The sequence below is a fragment of the Hibiscus syriacus genome, unplaced genomic scaffold (assembly GCF_006381635.1).
Source record: "Hibiscus syriacus cultivar Baekdansim isolate YM2019G1 unplaced genomic scaffold, ASM638163v2 tig00112471_pilon, whole genome shotgun sequence".
NCBI lineage: Eukaryota > Viridiplantae > Streptophyta > Magnoliopsida > Malvales > Malvaceae > Hibiscus > Hibiscus syriacus.
Genome location: NW_024063340.1, coordinates 187389 through 209529, shown reverse-complemented (window position 1 = coordinate 209529; position 22141 = coordinate 187389). Strand labels below are relative to the sequence as shown.

Genomic DNA, 22141 nt, shown 5'->3' with positions numbered 1-22141 from the left:
CTGCCAATTTTTTAACGAAAAAATACGAGTTTAAAATATTCAAATAGTCGGGTGACTATTCTGTAACTTTCAACAGTCGATGGGCTCAACATAGTAGTACTCCATAATCAAAAAACTATCTTATAATTTTCAATAGTTGAGGGACTCAACAAAACAACGCACTATATTCATGGGATCATATATATATATATACTTCATTTATTAGATTGAATAAAAAAAAATTTAGATATTTAATTTAAAATATATATATCAATCTAAATAAAAACTTAATTTAGGTACTTAATTGGAAAAATTGCAATTAAGTTTTGAAACTAAATTCAAACATCTAATTGATTATATATTAAATTAAACTTTAAAATAAATTAAAGTGGCAAAATGTAAATTTACCCAATTGCAAATTATTATGTCCAAAAATATATATATATATATATACCTCGCAAAATATCTGACTTCTAAATTTTGTTTTTTTTCCCGTTCGCCTTTATTTAAACGTAGGGACAAAGGAGAGTACAAAACGACAAATTGGTTCCAATAATGATTAGGTTTAGTTCAAATCCCATGGCCATATTTCAATTTTTTTAAAACATATAGTTTTGGATTTGTCTTGCTTAAAATTAAAAAAAAAACTAGTTCTTATGCAAGTAATGGTTGGTTATAAACTAATTCTTACTTTTAATGACTATGAATCAAATGTTAGGGATCTTTGAGAGTATAAGTTGGAAGAGTTGTGTTTATAAGGTGTGTGTATGATGTCAACTAAATTAGTCCATTTACAAATGTGGCATGTGATAGTCACATAATCCCAAAATCTCGGCACCCACAATTTGAAAAAATATCACAATTTTATTTTTAACGGTACTAAGGGGATGACACTTTTTAAATAAATAAAAATTAACACCTGGTATCCAAATTTTTGTTATGTCGGACATGATGTCAATGATAAATAAAAATTAAAAATAAATATTATATTGTAATCATCATAAACTATTAAAAAATATAATCTTATATCTTTAATTATCTCCCCCAACTTAATTAAAGGAACTCCAAAACCAATATCCTTATAAACGGAGAAATAATAAAGTACACAAAGAAGGCATAATGCTAAAAATATTCTCATAAAATTTAGCAAAGTGATTATTTTACCTTTTTTTTAGTATTTTGACCATTATTTGTTTATTTTAGGGTAAAATGATCCCTGACGTTTGATAGAATTGTCATATTGATCTTTTTTTTTTCTAAAGCATTTTTTACGCTCAATGTTTTATTTTGAGATAAAAAAAGTTATCTATTTTAGAGTGTCAATCGTTCGTTAACTAATGGTTTCCATCCATGTAGGAGTTTTTAATTCAAAATAAAACTCTAGGGACCAAAATACTAAAAAATCGAGAATAAAATGCCTACTAGTCAAACATTTGAGATATTTTTAACATTATACCTATAAAAAATAATAATTAGGTTAAATTGAAAGATCTATTAATTATCATAAACTCTACAATTATTTTTTATTTATATATTAAAAAAAATTAAAAAAATCATAAACAAAATGTGAGATCAAAATTTATTAAGATTAAGAAATAAATAAATAGAAAGAACAGATAGTTATTTGGACTCTTTGCACCAGCCCAAGATTAAGTGGGCTAATTAGTTTGCAATGCAACACATCTTAATGAAATCAATCATCACCGTTGACTATAAAACGCATGATTAGGGTTTTCCCGTAGGCTTTAGCTCTCGTTTGTTTTCACACTCTCTCGGAGCTGCAAACTACTGTGCTCAAAGCCATGGTAAATCTATCTACTGACGATGTTTTTCGTTTATAAATTTCTCTATTTTTATCATCTATTTTTGGAAAATTAGCATCTCTTATTTCGACTGCGAATCCGATTTGTATAATGTTTTTGAAACAGATTTCAATGTCAGATCCCTGTTTTGTTCATGAAAAATGAAATAGTGGATGTATGTTATTACGTAGTTACGATATTGTTTGAAAAAAGTCAATTGATCCTAGAATCGAAGCAAGAAACGATAAATCAAGTTTGTTTACAAAATTATGGTTCTTAGTTTTGCTAATTTTTTGTTTCCGGAAGAGAAATGAAAGTTAATGTGTATATAGAAGAAGACATTGCCTACTCATTAATATTATTATCATTTTAAAGCTGAAAAATTATGGCAGTAAGTTCTGACATAGTACATTTTTAAAAAAAATGTGAAAAGGTTGAAACTTGAGTGGTGAACTTATGTTTCATCAGCTCTTTATCTTTCATGAAGTACTCGCGTTTGATCTATATTTAGACACTGAAATGGGGGTATAACCCTAGAAGGATCCCCTGAAAACAGAGAAGAAGAAAATTGAATATATCCATTGCTAATTCTCACATCCGAGTAAGTACCATAATACTTAAACAAATTTTTAGGTTTATTTGTGTTTGAAATGATTCTACACTGCCGAGTTTTTGTAATTTGGTTAGTTTTATGGCATAGGCTTACGTGAAAGCTCCAAAAATCTAAGGCGTACTTCAAGCGATTTCAAGTTAAGTTCAAGAGAAGGAGAGATATGATACCAGTACCTATACCTGAAATAGTGTTATGAAATTCTATTACTTGTTATGCAGGTTTTAACAATTTTTAATATTGTAGAGGGCAAGACTGACTACTGGGCCAGGAACCGTCTTATCAATCAGGATAAGAACAAGTATCACATCCCAAAATATTGTTTTTTTGCACAATTTGTATCCTTATAATTTACTGACGGGACTTTTTCCCCTTGGTTTAATTATTATCCCTGACCTATTTTGTTTTTGAACATTTTTGGGCTGCTGATTAATGTTCTAGCTTAACCATATATTAGACCAACAAGGATATAGTTGCCCAAATCGTCCATGCTAGTATTTCTGGTGATATGGTTCTTGCAGCAGCTTAAGCTCATAAACTTCCTCGCTATGGAATTGAAGTTGGCCTTACAAATTATGCCGCCGGTGTGAAATTTTTTTCGTATAAACATTAAAATTCTTTTTGCACCTGATTGAGGATACTGACTTAATGATGCTTTTGAACAAATACTATTGTGTTGGACTCCTCTTGGCTCGCCGAACACTGAAGCAGCTGGAGATGGATGCAGAATACGAGGGAAATGTTGAGGTAGGTATGTGGCTTGGATAAAGTTGGAAGAAATATGTGCTGTTCCAAATCTTTTGTTTAGATATATGATAAGCATCTGTAAGTAATGTATGGTGTTTGCTCACAGGCAACTGGGGAGGACTACACTGTTGAGCCGGCAGAGACCAGAAGGCCTTTCCGTGCTCTCCTTGATGTTGGTATTGTCAAAACTACTACTGGAAACCGTGTTTTTGGTGTTCTCAAGGTATAGACACCTTCCCATATAATTGTCTTGAGTTAGACCTTATTCATTGGTTTTATTCTACATCTTAATTAAAGCTATCGATTCAATTCTGGACATGATACAAGTATATGGCATCAATGTTTATGGGAAGTCATTAAAATAATGATATTTAACACAATCTTAACCTGTTGAAAGTTATAAAAAGAATAATTTATGTTACACATGATTATGATCAGGGAATATACATAAACAACAGATGCATGAATTGCCAGATATAATCATGCTTGTTAGTTGAGTTTGCGGTGCACTGATAATTTTCATCATCATTCATGCAGACATGTTTCTATATTTAAGCATGGGCTTTCATTTAGGTTAATGTTTTAACTTCTGGAATTGAAAAAGATTCTTGAATATATTATCTTTTAGCTTGTCAATCTTCTACTTGTATTTTCTATTCATTTGGTTGTCAAACATGTGGCCTTTATGTTTTCTTTTATAGGGTGCTTTGGATGGTGGAATTGATATTCCCCACAGCAAGAAGAGGTTTTCTGGATTTAACAAGGATAGTAAACAACTTCATCCCGAAGTTCACCGCAAATACATTTATGGAGAAGCATGAAAGAAAACTCGATATTGTTCATTACATGTTCTCACATAAATATTTTTTAACATTCTGATTCAACAGGTACAACCTGAAGAAGCTGACTTGTGAGGAACGGAAGGGGAAGCTGATTGATAGGTTGAAAGCCCTGAATTCAGCTGCTGGAGCTGACGATGATGATTCCGATGATTAATGATTAAGCTGCTGAAATCGATGGTGCTGAGGATTAGGAACATGCTCTTATTGGATTCAGCATTTGAATTTTGAGTGTATTTTTCGAGTTCATTTTTGTTCTTTTGCTTCATGCTATTTGCTTGTTATTAGGGATGCATGTGAGTAGGTAGCCTTTTGTCTGCGGATCATCTTTGTTGTTGCTGTTTATTGTTTTATAACTGAATTGCGAAGAAAAATATCTTGAGAACAACTCGAATGATAAATACCTGTATTAAAATGATATATATATATATATATATATATATATATATATATATATATATATATATATATATATATATATATATATATCTAAATTATTTAGGTACACCGATTATTATATTTTTGTGTAATTGAATTATCATTTTGGTTATAAAATTATTATCACTTATCTAATAGTAATGCATATTCTTATAAAATAATATATTTTCATTTATTTATATTATATTTTAAAGTCTGATAGAGTGGGGTCTATTTGGTTGGGGTTATATATGCTATTTAAGATGATATAAAAATATTATCATTCTTTTATTCACAATTCTAGCAAAATTTAATATTATGATCATGGAATTTTGTGTTCATGAAAATCCATACAAACAAAAGAAAATTCATTTCCGTTTTTATCAATTGATATATATTTTTAAATATATTTTATTTTATGATTTAATATTTGAAGGATGTAACATTGAGACGGATAACATCTATATTTATGAAAGACTTTGATCGATATTTTTTTTATTAAATTAAGGTGATTATAAAGTATTATTTGTATCAAATAGTCTTAATCATTTGACAATGAACGTTCACTCACCCTATTGTAACTGTTGATATTCAAACTTGTGACTTCTAGAAATAAAAACGTTTCTTTGAACCAATTGAGTAAATTTTTTCGTGCTTGATCGATCATTTTTATAAAATTTATATAAACAATATTAATAGTTAAAAGAATAATTAAAAATTTTGTAAAAAAAATGTCAAGTAATTACGTTTGTATGGTATATATCTTAAACTAAAAAATATTTTTAAGAAAGTAAAAATATACAAATTTCAAGGGTCATTTTAGTGAAACCAAACCGATCTCAACAGCACGCAGTTGACCACAAATGCCCCGTCGGCCCAATCACTTGCACTCTTATCATCTTCTCCTTCCCCGCTCTTCCCTCGACAGTCATTTAATGGAGTCTCTTTCTATGATCCCTTTATCTTCTCCACCCTTCCCAAACCACCCCAAAACCCTCAAATCAATCTCTCCAAACCCCGTTTCTAAACAAACCAAACCTCACGCCATTAAACCAACCTCTCCCTCACCCTTTCTTCCCTCCATAAACCCTCTCTTATCCCTTCAAAACTCTCCTCTTTTACAAACCGTAGCCAAAACCCATGTTTCCTTCACCTTAACCAACCTATTTGCTTCCTTCCCTTGCCTCGCCGCCGCCGAAACAGTCATATCTCCAACCGAGCCAGGCAAAGTAAACCTCGAAGCAGTGTTGGTTTCGGTCGATGAATTTTTTAACAAAAACCCATTCTTCGTTGCTGGCTGCACTTTAATCTGGCTCGTTGTTGTACCTTTAATTAGACAGAACTTGAGCAAATGCAAGTTTGTGCCCGCCATTGATGCGTTTAGGAAGCTACGCGATGACCCGAATGCACAACTTTTGGATATTAGAGAGAACAGGACTCTAGCTTCTTTGGGTTCCCCTGATTTGAGTTCTTTGAACAAGGGAACGGTTCAACTCCAGTTTAGTGTTGAAGACGAGGATGGGTTCGTGAAGGAAGTGCTGGAGAAGTTCCCAAACCCTGCAAATACCGTTATCTGTGTGCTTGACAAGTAAGCCTTGTCGGAACTTACGTTTCAGGTCTTGATTGGATTGTTTTGTTTTTGGAACTATTTCATAATTGCATAGTTGTTTTGTCTTGTTTTTTATGTAAGGTAGTTTTGATGGTAATTCCTTGAAAGCAGCCGAGTTATTGTATAAGAAAGGCTTTAAGGAGGTTTATGCAATCAAGGATGGAGTCATGGGCAAGAAAGGATGGCTAGTAAGTCTCTATGTTTCTTAGTAAATGGTGAATTTAGAGTTGTTCGATTTCATGTAAGTGTTTCTGGTTTAATTTCTTTAAGTATGTTTCATGTTTTCGAGCATGTCACCTGTTGGTTAGCTTTAGGGAATCATCTCTTACACTCAGCGAAGTCGATAAGTAGAAAGGCTCAACTGAGAGTTTGGGGAGTGAAGCAACATTTTCATATTTGTTACATGAAATTGTTAAAATGCTTATTTGGGGATGGAAGATAATTGCATAGTATATCCACCGGGATTTGTAGAGTAGTCGCAGATGCATTCTTGCTCTTGATGGCTCATACTTTTGTCATTCGACCGTAGTTCAACGATCTAATTCAAGGATTAGCGAACCGAGACAGCGAAACTGGAGACTGTTAACCTTGGAAATAAATACAAGTGAATAAGGCTTATGCTTTAACAATATCGGTTTAGGATGCTTCAAAACAGTCATGAAATATGGAGTACAAGTTTGTATTATACTTGTAACTTTTTGGTAGATTTTAGCTATTGATCTAATATGATTAGTGTTGACCTTCATTCTCAGGTCTAAGATTTACCAATTGTTCATGCATGTGAGCTCGGATGCAAGTGTTCGTACTAGTACGTGTTTGAAATGAGCATGCTCTACTTTTTAAAAATATTTCCATGTAATGGAAAATCCAAGGAAATCTTATCCGTCTACCTGTATTGGATATGTGCAAGAGATGGATACTTCAAGAAAGATGAAGATTCAAGAACATTTACATCTATTTCGTAGTTAAATGGTAAAAATGTTGAGTTCTAACTTTGATTAAATCTGAGTTAGTGTTGTACCTTTGTGTCTAGAAATCCATAATGAATATCTAGTTTGTTGTTTATCTGCTGTTAGTATAATATAATGTTTATTCTGACTTTTTTCCCCTGAAATATCGTTTTTTGATGCATGTGAGAACATTAGTAACGGAATGGACATGACATTTCAAATCTTTGTCAGCAGATACGCAAGTTGGACTTGTATCTGTATCGAACACTTGTATTTGAGTCCGGATAATATATTATAAATATAGATTGCTTGTGTTATGAAATTTTCGTTTCTTGCAGGCTATACAGGAGACCCTTTTGCCACCTTCTGTACATATTAAGCGCAAGAAGAAGAAGGTCAAAATTTCTCAAGGTTTTGGAGCAAATGGAGCAGTTAATCAAGTCGAGGATAAGAAAGATGGTTCCTCTCCAACAAATGCTCCTGTAATGGAAAGCCAAACGACGGATCATGAAGTTACCGAATCCATTCCACATGCAAAAGTTCATTCTGGGTCCTCTTCACCTTACCCTAACGTACGATTTCTCTGTTTTTCTACATATTATCTTTCCTCCAAATGAACACATTCGTGTTAGACACATACGTATGTTCGACATTCACAGGTCCTCTTCTCCTTATCCTAAACTGCTAAAGGGTGTATGTTTCGAAGACTAATTTACATATCCATTCTAAACTGTACATTAATAGATTTTACCGTCACTTACCCTCATTGCTGTGCAGTATCCGGATCTGAAGCCACCGTCTTCTCCTACTCCATCACAACCAGGAGAATGAAATACGCTGAGTATCTCAGCCGGAGGACACGATTCCTGCCTGGACCATTCATTGCTTGAATGCCATTCCACTGTCGGGAAGCACATTTTCATTTTTTTGGTTGTAAATTACCCTTATAATCCAACTTCTTGAGAGATTATTTTATGTTATATTATTGTACTTGTGGGTTTGAAACCCCTATTTTAACTACTTCGAATTTGATCCTTTTATTTTAAAGTAAGATTTAAATTATAAAAATGGATCTCTGTTTGCGTTTTCTTGACTAGAAAAGTTCGAATAAGGAATTTTACTAGTTTTAAAATGAATCGAATTCTATAATTACAAATAAAATATCTTATCTTGTCATCCCTTATTAGTCGTTTTAGTATAGTAGGTAGAGCACAAGGCTCTTAATCTTGGGGTCGTAGGATCGAGTCTCACGGGGGTAATTCATAATTTGGAGGTCTTCACGGAAAATGTTCTCAATTTGGCGTTGGGGGCAGTCTACTATCCTACATCTCTCTTATTCTATTACATATGAGAATAAGGGTCAGCTCATTTTTATTCCCGCCTGTCACGCGATTGACGAGGGTACGATCCCCGGCAACGTTCCGTTTTTGTGTGGGTCTTTTTGTTTTTGAACCTAGAAAGGTGGAAGAAAAACAACACCAACCGAAGGATAAAACAAAGGCCCATACTTATCCAAAAAAAAAACAAACAAAGGCCCAAACACAATATTCTTTCACCCATTCTAATTAAACGATGGGCCGCCCAGTCCAAGACTCAATAATCTTTTTATATATATAACAACTCTTTTTTTAATCCATAAATTAATAAAAAAAATTGGGTTTTAATATTTATAAAAAAATATAGTTGTTTAATCCTTGGACCAAAGAAAGGTGTTCTCTTACTCTGACTATTTATGAAACTGTTAGCCCCAAAAAAATCAAAATTTATATAATCTTTTAAAATCTTTCATATCATTTAAATATTGGATCAAGGGTTTATTTACTTTTAATAATCCTCGTATCGTATCGTATATAATTAAATTAATAAATTAAAAAAAGCAAAATTAATTGTAATCGATTTGAACCCTAAAACTTTTATGTTTTTAATTTTATTTGAAATATTTTGTTGTTAATCATTTAGCCAATGCAAGAGTTGAGAATAGTGGTTATATTGCTGGGTGAAGTTTTGGGGAGCGGAGGGTTTTTTTTTTTTTTGAATGAGAAGATGAAACAAATTAAAAATTACAAACGATTGCTATCAGATATCTTGGCCGTTCCATCAGCGATTGAGTTGATGTTTCGAGTAATGTGCTTGAAAATAACTTTCCAGTTCTACTTCAGTACATAAAAAATGTGAGATAACAGTGAGGAACCCCCTCCTTGGCCACCTCGGTCATTCAAAGTCGTCACCGTTTCTTGACTATCTGATTCGAAGATAACAGCAGTAACTTGCTTATTCCATGCTAATTTGAGCCCCTCTAGTATTCCCTAGAGCTCCACATCGAGCACCGAACAGGTTCCAATAAATTTGGCAAACCAAAATTCATTTACCAGTTTCATCCCTAAGCACACCACCACACGAAGCTGTCCCGAAGTTTAAATTCCGTGCACCATCCGAATTTAACTTGATCCAACCACTCGGGGAGCTTGCCACCCTTCACCATTCCGACTATTTGAACCCCGCTGCACCTGTCTTGGGCATTGATAAGATTGCACCAACAACATTTCATTGACCAGCCTATTACTTCGATCTAAGATGCTCTCGCCTACACCAAACTCCTCATCAAAGATCAAGCTATTTCGCCTTGACCATAGATTCTAGACTATTGCCCCGAACCTCAACTCCCAATGTTCATCACTGGAGAAGTGTCCAGGCTGAGTCACATTATGTTGGATCCATGAAAAGAGCTCCATGTTCGTAAACTCCCTGTATCGATCCAAACGCACAATCCTATGCCAAATTGCCTGTGCTGTAGGACACTCACGTAATACATGCGATATCGACTCATTACTTGCACCACATATTCCACAATTAGCCGTCATTGCAACATGCCTTAGGACCCGTTCTTCATTTGAGAGTAATTTTCCTTTGCAAATCAACCACAAAAGTATTTTGATCTGAGGGAGTCCTTTATACTTTGTTAGGAAGTCCCACGAGATCATTGCTTGCTCCGAATTCAAAGAAATACGCTTTTGATATGCACTTTTCGTCGTAAACTTACGGTTAGATTCCCACTTCCAACCAGGTTTATCCCAGCCACCATTCGGAAACGGGGTTGGAACCGCTGCAATATAAGACAACACCCTGGGCGGAAGGATCGCTTCTAATACAGACCAGTCCCAATCTCCCATAGGAGTCACCCAATCGATAACTCTAGATTGAGCAAGAGCGCCTTGTCCCGAAGACATTACGGATTTATCTAAAGGACCCAACTCTCCTGGCCAATTATCTCACAAAAAATCAGCGGTCATACCATCACCAAGGCTCCACACAATTCCTTCACGAATATCTTCCCAAAGAGATCCCAAAATTCTCCAAATACGAGAACAACATCCTTTGCAATTGACAGGGGGCAAACTTCGAACATTTTATACTTAGCTCGCAAAACACGAACCCATAACATATCCCGTTCAACTATCAATTTGAACCCAAGCTTCATAATAAGTGATTCATTTTGCGAACGTAAATGTCTTACTCCAAGACCTCCTTTCTTGACATTGGTGCAAACCTCCTCCTAATTTACAAGGTGAATTTTCCTTCAAAATTTCAAAAATTATAATCTAGACCCTTCAAAATTAAAAAAAAAATTAATTTGACCTCTCAATTTTCTTAGAAATTCATATTAAAATTTAATTTTTTTTATATTCTTAATTAAACTCCTCTCATAATATTTACAAATATTCATTTAAGACTCTTAAATTTTCAAAAATATTAGTTAAACCCTAATTTTTTAGAAAAAAAATATAAACCAAATCCTTTATGAGTGGAGTTCCCAAACCCTGCAAATATCGTTATCTATGTGCTTGAAAAGTAAGCCTTGTTGGAACCTAATTAAACTCCTTTCATAATATTTAAAATTTTTGATGTTCTTAACTTGACTCCACCGGCCACCGTCACTTTTCTTTTCCTTGCTTTTTTCTCTCGTCGCAACACCATCCATTGGCCGCCATTGTCTCGTCGTTGAAGCCACTCATCAATCGTCAGAATCCACTTTTGGGCACCCCTTTATCATCGGCCAAATAGAAAATTAGGGTTATGAGATTTAGAAATTAGAGTTTAAATTATTATCGGTATTTTGATTAAAATAAAAAAAAAAGTTAAGGGTTTATTTAATATAATAATATTTTAAATATTTTAAATAAAAATTTTGAAATTACTAAAATATATAACATGTGTTACTAGGGGTGAAGCCATAATTAAATATAGACAGATGTCGAAATATTAAACTTTTTAAGAAAAATACATTGACTTATTAAATATTTAAACTTACAATTCAAAAAACAATGCATAATTTATCTAAGAATTAAATTTATAATGACATTAATTGTTATGAGAAAAAAAAATTAAGAACATTAAATTATCATTCCAGTTTTTTGTATAACCACCGATTTCCAATCTATTGGTCGACTAATTTGGATCATGTACTGTAGAGACGAGTGTGACCCTCACAACCCAGTTTGTTCCATTCGCAATCGCCAAGATTCTAACCCTTGACCTTACTCAAGAGATCTAGTATCTCATCTCGCTAGACCAACATGTTGTTGGTATTGGATTATCATTATTTAGTTCACCCCCTACTTGATTAAATATCTAATAAATTCTTATATTTCTTAATTTAAATACTTAATTTTACATTAACTAAAATACTATTAAATCAAAATATATCAAACATGAAATAATTTTATAGGGGTTGGAGCCCATTTAGGCCCTAAAAGAGCTCCACTTCTTATATTTTTTAACAGACATTTTTAACGATTATTACTGTCGAAACATCTAAAATAAAGTTTATAACGTCAAATATTTAAATGGACAAAAAAATCTAAACACCACTTAAATATATATATAATTTGGACACCTTTTGTACTAAGCCTAAAAAAACCTTATATATCTTTATGAAAATTCCAACGAAGTATTAGAGGATATTTCTGGAAGATACCGAAACAGCAGAAGAACACGTTGCAAACTGATGTGACGTTAGTTAACATGTACATGCAGAGCCTCGATCCTGCAACCTCGTTCAAACTGATTTCCAACTCCAATCCAATATTTCTCTAACACGTGTCAGAAGATTCCCACTCCCTACCAATTATTACATTCCACAAGTTTCCCGAGGTATCATAATTGGATTATTTATTTTCTATCCCCTCTAATTCAACCAAATTATTGACAGTTCCCGCTTAATTTTTCATTTAATTCATTTTGGACCTCCCTTTATTTCAATTAAGATACTCAGTACTATATTTGTAGACCTACAATTTTTTCTCTGGTATCAGTACATATCGGACTAATGTGTTACAGTAAAGGTCTCAATTGCAAATAACAAAAAATAACTTTGACTTGACTTGTTCTGACCTCATCGTCACCGTCCATTACCAACGGATGGAAACGAGGAACACCGATTTAAACTATACTATGAGCATACCATAAAATTTCCCTCAAAAAGAACACAAACATATTTATATATAAATCAACCCATCATTTTATCTTCATCGTCTCCTTCCATTTCATTCCCGCCACCGCTAAACCTCAGGCCGGCCACCGGATCCGGCAAAAAGAGTGAAGAAACTCCGATTCCATACAATTTTCGCTACAATGGCATCGATTACTCCCCTTCTTCACCTCACCGTCCCCACCGCCGGCGCACTCTCTTTTCGAAAACGAAGCAGCTCTCGGTCTCTTCCAAGCCAGCGACGCCGTTTTGTTGTAGTCGTTATTCGAGGTTTGGTTTGAATTTGCGCCGGAGGGAGGACGGTTTCGACGTATGCAAAAGTAACGGAGGGAGGTTGTCGGTGTTCGCTTGCTCAACGACGCCGTATGTGCGAAGAGTTGGGTCGGAGAGGCTTCCGTTCGGGAATAAAACAGACGGTGGTGCGACGAAAGGTGATCTGTTCCTTTTGTTTTCGCCTGTACGGCCGTTGCTTCCCTTGTTCAACCCTCCACTTTCACTTGGTAAACTTATCTCTTTTTCTTTTTATTCCATTCATTTCATAGTGCCAACCAACAAAGTACTAAATTGTAAATCACGGCTAAATTGCGGTTGCAATGTAAAGGCGCATTAACTTTTAAGATCATAATGATACTGCAACTGCATCCATAATTAAATAATATATGAACGTTTGTGATTGTTGAAGGCAATAAAAAGTAAGCAAAAACTATTATGCAGGGTATCTAAGGAATTGTATGCTCCTGCTCTTGGTGGGATTATGTTGACCATTGGAATTAAGCTTTCCTTGGATGATTTTGCACTTGCTGTCAAGAGGTAAAAATTTCTCTCTGTGTGTCATATATATGTATCAATCTATCATCATATCATTTTTACTTGCTGCTTGTGCTGTTCAATTAAGATATTCTTCTCAAGTTTTCATGCTTTTGTTTCATTGCAGACCTTTACCGCTCTCTGTTGGACTTGTTGTACAGTATATGCTCAAACTGGTTCTTGGGCTTTTAATTGCCAAGGCGTTCGGCGTGTATCCGATGTTTTATGCCGGCTTTATCCTCACATGTTGTGTTGCAGGGGCTCAGCTCTCTAGCTATGCTAGCTTTTTGAGCAAAGGAGATGTTGCGGTAAGTATTCTTCTCACTAGCTTTACCACCATTGCATCGGTGCTCGTCACACCCTTTTAACCGGCCTCTTTATTGGATCGGTTGTTCTCGTTGATGCGTTTGCTATGTCGAAGTCAATTTTACAGGTATAATGTGACGATTGAGCAGATATACCTTCTCTAATTCAGCATTATTCTTGTATTATGACGAAATGAAAAATGTGTGCCCGGTTCTTTGTGTTAGGTTGTTCTTGTTCCGGTCGCTCTCGGGCTTGTGCTTAATACATACGCGAAACTGGTAGTCTCTATCCTCAGACCCGTGATGCCTTTTGTTGCTATGATCTGTACTTCGTTGTGCATTAGCAGCCCTCTAGGACTAGTACTGAACCAGAGTCAAATTCTATCAAAAGACGTCTCCAATTGGTTCTTCCAGTTTTGACATTTCATGCAGTGGCATTTGCTGTTGGATATTGGATCTTAAAGATTCGTGCTTTCAGGTAATTTAGATTCCTGGAACTCGTTTACTCTGTCTGATGGATCGTTTACTTTGGCCTGATATCAAGGATCGATAATTTCTCGTGCTGAGGAATGACAGTCGACATTTTCTTACATATGGAAGCGGAAAATTACTGTTGCTTTGATCTTGTTCTTATTGAATATAACAGTTGCAGGCCATCAGCTTTCTTACATCCATGTTACTCGACTCTTCTATGCATGTCTAAAACCGGACATTGATATGGGGATATGATCCTCACACCCTACTTTGAGTAACATAGATTCGATACCATATTGTTATGTGTGCAGGCAGAGGGAAGAAGTTTGCCGGAAGGTATCATTATGCAGCGGAATGCAAAGCTCCACGATGGCAGGCTTCTCGCAACTCAGTTCCTGGGAGGTAGCAGTCAGGCGGTTCCAGCAGCATGCTCTGTTGTATCAATGGCTATCATGGGTCTTTCACTTGCCTCTTTTTGGGGCAATGGTTACCGTCTTCGAGATTTACTGGCTTTCTTCATCCCACAAACTGGTCGTGCTGTTCAGACTGAATGAATCAAAGCTAAAGTCCGATGATCATGATAACCTGCCATCACCTAATTTCAACGGTACCGCAACAATGATCCGGCTCAAGCTGGTCCGAAATAGGTAAAAAAATGTTGTACAGTTCATAGAAGGCAAAGAAATGACTGTTCCTTCCTAGGACATGTTGCTAATCTATGTATTGCATAAAAAAGGTACAAAAAATATATATATATTACTACGAATCTGAATGTGCATTCTATGGCTCTTCCAATTAAAAGACAAGAATAAGCGCCGTCTGTGGGAATCGAACCCACGACCACATGGTTAAAAGCCATGCGCTCTACCGGCTGAGCTAAGACGGCTTGGTTACCACTTTTGAAATATATTTTATAAATATTTGCTTATTAAATAGAGCAGAAACTTGTAACAGTTCATCTGTTGAGGTCAATTGGCGTTCACAATGCAGCCATCAATTAACTGGAGCTCTAGACATCAAACATGATATGTAATATATTTTACATGACAATTAAATATTTATAAAATTACCAATCAAATTATGTTTGAATTAAGCCTAAAAGAATGTGTCGGTGAAGTTTGTAAACTAAAATCCGAAAGTTAAAGCACTCTCTTGCTGTCCCGGATCTGTAAATTGAATATCTATGTACAATTATATTCATATAACGAAGAATTATCGATTTGATCAAAATATTTCTTGAAGTTTATTTAAATTACCTTTTCTTTTATAATATTCCTTGATCAAAATGAACATGTTCGTACATTTATGATCCAAACATCTCAATAAATCACGTAACACTACATTAGATCGTTGCCCCCATTAAAGATCAGTTTTTTCTCTACGTAATCAAAAGAACCTTCTCTCAATTTGTAATTTCCCTCTCAGTATATAAAGGTATATTTAAATTAATCAAATTGAAAACAAAAAAGTAAGAAAGAGGGAAGAATTTAGTTTATTTATTTCATTAAATATTCTAACATTATTTCGATAAAAAGAAGAAGAAGAAAGAAACAAATTAATATCATTAATTCAACTAAAAGAAGCAAGACTTTATTCATCTAAGCAGCTCCAGCACCCTTGCCCTTTTTCTTATGCATTTTCTTCATGTAGAACTCCAGCTCTTTACCTTCCAAGATGTACCTTAACACATACATTGTGTTCAATTAAATATGGATAGTGCATGAAAACGGGTAGTATATATATATTAATCTGGGGTAAATACAAGATAATATATGTTCAAAGATAACTCTCAATATTTCGACATTGAAAGCTCACACTCTTAGCATCTATGGTGCTCGAACCCAAATTCTCAAGGAATAACAACAATTATTTTATCACGGAGTTCACTTGATTCGTATCTATATATAACACTTGTATTTTAAACACCAAAACTTACCCATCAGCTCTGCCACATTGACCAGGCCTGGAAGATATGCATGCCAACAACCTACCACCACCAAATTGGTCTTCAACGTGAGGTTCAAGTTTGCGATCCTTTTGGCGCTTCTCAAGCTTCCTCATCACATGCTTACTCTTCTTGGTTTCCTCGGTAGTGCTTTCTTGTTCCTATAAGTTTTAACCATTAACACGTTAACCTATGTTACTCGAACTCGGATTTGAGTATATATATCTAATACGAATACATTTATTTCCTTTCGAAAAATAAAGATTCTTCAAATTCTTTTCTTAGGTACTAGTAATTAAGCTAAAAAAAAGAACGGATCATTGGATTATCACATCCAACTTGATCTTAAAGGTGACCCTGCAGGCAAAAGAGAAAATTCATAAAGGGAAGAGATAATTTGTCTACTTTCTATATATACCTCAGTAGCTTCCTTCTTAGAGACAGTCTTATTCTTCCTCCCGACGTCGATGCCGTAGTGCTGGAGGTACCACTGCTTAAAAGGAGCGGCATCGACTTGAACAATGGCGCTCTTTACGAGAGTCTGTGTCCGAACGAGCTCGTTGTTCGAGGCGTTATATACGACGTCCAGGATACGAGTTTTACGGGTGATGGACTCACTGCCCCATGAATAGTTGCCTGTGTCCAGCCTCAATGCTCTCCACTTCACGTTGCCTCCTCTGGTACGGATTCTCCTCACGGTTTTGTTGCTCGAGAGCTTCGTATTCCCGGGCTGGCGACCGAGTTCATACCTGCTCGGAGAGAAACCCAAGTCATTGAAGAAGGCAGTGCAACAAAACTGGAAATTCAATTGATCTAGTATCCATCCATCAAGTAGTGCCTAAAAACCTCAAACCAAAGTGGAAGTTCAATAGATCTAATTCCATATTCTCTAAATTTTAATATAACTTCTAAAATTCACACTCCTAATATAAAATTTTATATTTGGGTGGATCACATGCGAGTTTTCCCATCATTTTGGACTTAGTCGAATGCCACACGATCTCTAACATCAATCGAACATCATCAAATATAAGAACATACAGATATTTCACCCAGAAAAGGGAACGCCAAATCATATTATTCATTAACGGATTTACAAAGAGAGAAAATGGTAAAGAAATTAAGCAAAAATTCAACAAAGATGAGAAGAGAAATGGGTGGGAAAAAAAGGACAGAAATGGAGAATTACTTTCGTTTCTTCCTCCAAGCCTTCTTCTTGCCTCCAGTGGAACGTCTCTTGTGCATGGAATCCCTGGAAATACCTGAGAAAAACAAAAGATTGACAAAAAGAAACACATAATTGAGAGATAAGGATAAATGAATGTCAAATAGGAGAAACGTTTAGAGTGTTTGGATGGTGAGAAAATACCCATTTTTTTAACTGAGCGGCGCAAAGAACTGATTCAGTTCGTCTCTCTCGTTTCACTCTCACAGGCAAGGCGACATCATGCTGTATTTATATGCTGTTTTACCTCCAATTAACTTCAAATAATAAATCACTTATTTAATAATATTTTATTAAAATTTAATTTCAATATAAATATCGCTAACTATTCAATAAAAATAAAGATATATAAATATCACCAATTACAATAAAATTTAATTTTAAAATATATAAATATCTACAACAACGATAATATATGTGCATGAATATTATTATCAAATATTCAATAAAAATAAATAAAAAGTATAGTTAAATATTCATAAAAGTTGATATTCAATCAAGATAATGTATTGTTTCTTTGCATTATTGATAACAATTAGTTCTTTTTAATTAAAATTAAAAATATATATAATTAAAAATATATATAATTATAAGTTTAAAAGTAATTTCTTAATTACAAATATCAAAATTTGTTATATTTAAAATTATATTTTTAGACCTATTCACAAGCTTCTTCCGTATTTTCTACATCTTTGTTATGATTAAGCTGGAGTTTGTTACGTATCATTTCATTTCTTTCTTTCTTTTTTTTCAAAAATTTTTCTGATAAATTAAACAAACTAGGGTTAATTTATGAAATTCATAAAATGATAATAAAAAAATAAAAAATATAATATATAAAAATAAAAATAAAATCACAAACTTTTTAAATTAAATTTTTTGAAACAATTTTGATTAGATAATAAGGTTCAACATCTCATGAAGAATGAGAAAATTTAGAAAACTAAGAAAATTGTGATATTGTTATTTTTCTTTTCTAATTATGTATATAATTACAACATTTATTTTAGGTAGAAATAGAGATAAAGTTTAAATAATTTTTAAAAAATAAAAAAATAGTTATGACGAAAGTAGGAATGATATATATATTTTTTTATTTTTTGTGAAAAAAATTAGGTTAGAGGTGACTCGTTTTGTCCAGAGTCAGGGCATATTTAAGACCTAACTGAGATTTATATAGGAATTTACAGATTGTTAACAAAAAATAACAGTAGTAAGATTCAAACTTAATCTTTTAATCTCAAATTTATGAATACCAATAACTTATGCCAAAACCCATTAACAGATTCTTTTATTATTTTAAATGGCTATCCCTTTTTCCCATATGTATGGGGTAAGGGGGAGGTAAGATAGTAGGTTATCTCCCAACACCAGGTTGAGAGCAACTTCCGTAAGAGAACTCCAAATTATGAAATGCCCTCCGTGGGACTCGATCCCACGACCTCAAAGTTAAGAACCTTGTGCTCTACCAACTGAGCTGGATGGTCATTTCATTCTTTTATTATTTTAAGTATTCAATTTTTATCAAAATCATAAGTTTTGATTCTAATATGTATATGAATTTTAGTTATAGTATGCAACATACACGTATTTTAACTTATAAAAAGATGTACCCTAGGAAGCGCCGATCAATCCATTAGAAAAGAAAAGTCATAAACAAAGACGCGATTTGAACCAAAAACCATTTTTATAAAGATTCATCTTTTTGATTTTTTGCTATCCAAATAAAAAAAACTCAGGTAAATTACCTCATTTATCGACCAGTTGTTTTCTTCGTTTCTGTTTCTCTATTTTGTATATTCTTCATTATTATTGTTGTTGTTGTTTCAACCTCTTACATCAATCATTTATGTCCAGTGTTTAGTAAAAAAGATGATTATATTCTCAAGAAATGCATATGATTGATTTCAACGGCAAACGAATTGTTCTTTCCTTGCATCCAATAGGTTCCGTTTGTTTTTTTATGGAGAAATATCCGGGGAATTCTTTCACAGCATATTTGATAGCTCAATGCTTTACTTGTTTGGTGGGTATATAAGATGGAATATTTAGTGGTTATTTGCATATTAAAATCAAATTATGCTTTTAGACCTGAATTCTAGTTGGGATTGCGGTTCTAGGAATTGACTAGGGTTTAGATTTAGATCAGTAATTTGAATTTGGATCTCCGAATGGCGATGGAATCTGCAGTAACAGCACAATAAGTCCCTTCTGGAATTGCAACTCCTGCCGATGTTGTATGTTTCCCTCTTCTTTGGATGTTTTACTACTACTAATGCATATAAAGTTAAAATTTAATTTCTATTGTTGGTGATTTTAGGTGGGTATTGCCTTCGTTCATCAATACTACCACATATTACACCAATCCCCTGAGCTGGTTCACCGGCTTTACCATGATGACAGCAAACTTGGTCGCCCTGAAGGAAATGGTGTCATGAGTATAGCTTCAACCATGCAAGTAAGTTCTATACGTCTCTCTTTCATGCATGTGTGATTGCCTTGGGTCTGACTTTCTAAATGAGTGTATATGTCGTATATGTGCCATTTCTTTTGAAGCTTATATTTCTTTATAGAATCCAATGCTTTTATCGAAATCAGGTTTTCTACTCTTTTCAAAGTATGTATCTGAGTAAATCAAGGCTTACTTGATATCTAATGTGAGAACCTATTGTCTTTCTGGTTGTGTTGTGAAAAATTGGACATAAAGGAAATATACCATTCTATGGAAGATTTCCAGTTATTGACCATTTTTTACAAGTCAGGGTTATGCGCATAATTTTAAATTATAGAAACTCATGCTCGATATTGACTTTTGATGGTCATAAGCAGCTGTACAAATACAATCTAAGGAGTTATAAATTCAAAAGCTGAGATTATTTTTTGTCTCTGTGTTATAGTTCTTGAAAATAACGATGGAAGGTGAGGCAAGTGCTAAGTGGTTCCAACTCAAGTATTAACTTTCGTACCTAATTGTGATTTTTTTAAAAGAAATTCAAGACACGATATATTTTGGGTAAATTTGCATTTAGTAATTAAATTATCAGTTTCGATTCGTTTTAGTCCCTAAACTTTCAATTTTTACAGAATCATACCTAGCGTTTAGTTTTTGTTTCATTTTAGTATATCACTGTTAAAAACTTAACTGCAACGTATTTTTTATGGGTAAATTACATAATTCGTCTCTCAAATATCTTCTCACTCCTATTTTGGTACTAAAGTTTAAAAATTTTCAATTTAACTACTCAACTTTCAAATTGCTTCTATTTTAATCACACTAAATTATATTATTAAATTTTTTTGTGACATAAAATTTTTTTATTTTATTAATATATTATTAAAAAAAATTGAAAGTTGGAGTGATTAAATTATAAGCAATTTGAAAGTTAAGTAATTAAATTTTAAAATTTATCCTAAAACGAAACAAAAATTAATGTTAGGTATGATTTTGAAAAAAATTAAAGTTTAGGTACTAAAACGGGCCAAAACTGATAGTTTATGTACTAAACGTGTAATTTATACATATAATTTTAATAATATATATTTTTGCATAGTTTGGAGTGTTTATAAGAGTAGTCTTTATTCAAAACTTTCTTGTCCAAATGACAATGCACATATATCTTAGAGACGCAGTTACTCGAACTCAGATCCTCTCAGGAAAATAACATTCTCTTTTATCTTAAGGCCACTTGATTAATTCAATTTATATATATATATATTAAAATTGAACCATTAGTCTTATTAAAAAATATGAAAATATTCAAAATTACAATAAGAGTTTACAAATATAATCGTAAACTAAATATATAATTTGGACATTTTCTATAACATTGAAACTAGTCACTTTAAATCATATAAAGATTATACATGGAAAAGGTTAAGAACCCAAAAAAAAAACTCGAACGAAAAATAGATACAAACAAATTTGATTGTATCGACTAATAAACCACAAAAAGAGATTAAATTACTAAAAGACCATCAATAATTGCAAATAAGAGTCTAACGTCATGAGAAACTATCCACAAATACATAATCACGTATCTAAATTCAGTATGAGGACCCATAGCAGGGAAATCATCATAACTACGAATAAGCGTCATCTTGATCAGTCGTGATGTCGTCAAATCTAACATTGAGAAAACATAAAATAAAAAGAACAAACAAAAAATGGAAAAAGAAGACGGAAAAATGTCATAAAATACAAAGAAAAACATATCACCAAAGTAAATTTATTCTTATTAAAAATTTTAAAAAAAATAGAACCGATTGTCGATAACTAACATCAAAATTGATATCATCTCGAGTAAACAAAATTAAAGAAGAAAAATTAACATGATTCATAGAAAGCTGCACAAATCCTAAAAGAAAAAGTGGGGCTAGTTTTTTTTTATAAATAATCTTATATTTTTTAATAAATTATATTTTAATTAATATATTTAATGACGATGATCTAAGCTTCCAGTATATTCCAAAATTTTAATTAACCTAACATTGAAATGAGCTACAAGTTAATTATATCACGCATATTTGGTAATGAATGTTAGTATATTATATCTTGTTACATACTAGATATAACCAACAACAACAACAACAACAACAAAACCTTATTCCCATATGCAATGGGTAAGGGGGAGGTGGGGTAGTAGGTTGCCCCCAACGCTAGATTGAGAGCAACTTCTGTGGAAGACCTCCGACAGTAAGATAATTAAAAATAAAGATAAAATACAATGCATGCATAAATAAATCAATAAATACACAGTTGAACAGTCTTCATATGCAGTCTTCATATGCGCGTCTGTAATGGGAAGTAATCCATGCAAATAAATCCCTGCGTAAAAATCTCTGCTTCTAGACAGAAACGTAAGTCTCGATTAAATTTAAAAAGAGAAAACAGTAAGAGAATGACACACAGAAGTCAGCGATAGCAAGCTACAAGAAGGAATAAAG

The 22141-nt window shown here is 33.3% G+C and overlaps 3 protein-coding genes, 1 non-coding gene and 2 pseudogenes across 4 annotated transcripts in view; 4 read left to right on the top strand and 2 right to left on the bottom strand.

The window, feature by feature from the left end:
• Positions 1–2554: 2554 nt before the first annotated feature.
• On the top strand, positions 2555–4313 carry LOC120179880 (annotated as a pseudogene).
• A 955-nt stretch (positions 4314–5268) lies between these two features.
• On the top strand, positions 5269–7971 carry LOC120179979 (rhodanese-like domain-containing protein 4A, chloroplastic). The gene is made up of 4 exons (XM_039185420.1): positions 5269–5982; positions 6089–6191; positions 7292–7525; positions 7731–7971. Exons 1-4 carry the CDS (start codon positions 5330–5332, stop codon positions 7782–7784), a joined length of 1044 nt encoding a protein of 347 aa, XP_039041351.1. The 5' UTR covers positions 5269–5329; the 3' UTR covers positions 7785–7971.
• LOC120179978 (oleoyl-acyl carrier protein thioesterase 1, chloroplastic-like) overlaps positions 7335–22141 on the top strand; it is a 27495-nt gene continuing 12688 nt past the window's right edge. The window contains exons 1-2 of the mRNA XM_039185419.1: positions 7335–7348; positions 15374–15376. The gene's annotated coding sequence lies outside the window, so the exon portion shown is untranslated. The remainder of the gene's footprint in view (positions 7349–15373; positions 15377–22141) is intronic.
• Positions 12468–14769, top strand: LOC120179977 (annotated as a pseudogene).
• TRNAK-UUU lies at positions 14841–14913 on the bottom strand. Its single transcript has one exon. It is a non-coding gene; the product is annotated as a tRNA-Lys (tRNA).
• LOC120179879 (40S ribosomal protein S8-like) lies at positions 15602–17345 on the bottom strand. The gene is made up of 5 exons (XM_039185346.1): positions 17342–17345; positions 17162–17234; positions 16391–16721; positions 15964–16133; positions 15602–15707 (listed from the first exon to the last, which is right to left on the bottom strand). The coding sequence occupies exons 1-5, from the start codon at positions 17343–17345 to the stop codon at positions 15626–15628; spliced, it is 660 nt and encodes a 219-aa protein (XP_039041277.1). The 3' UTR covers positions 15602–15625.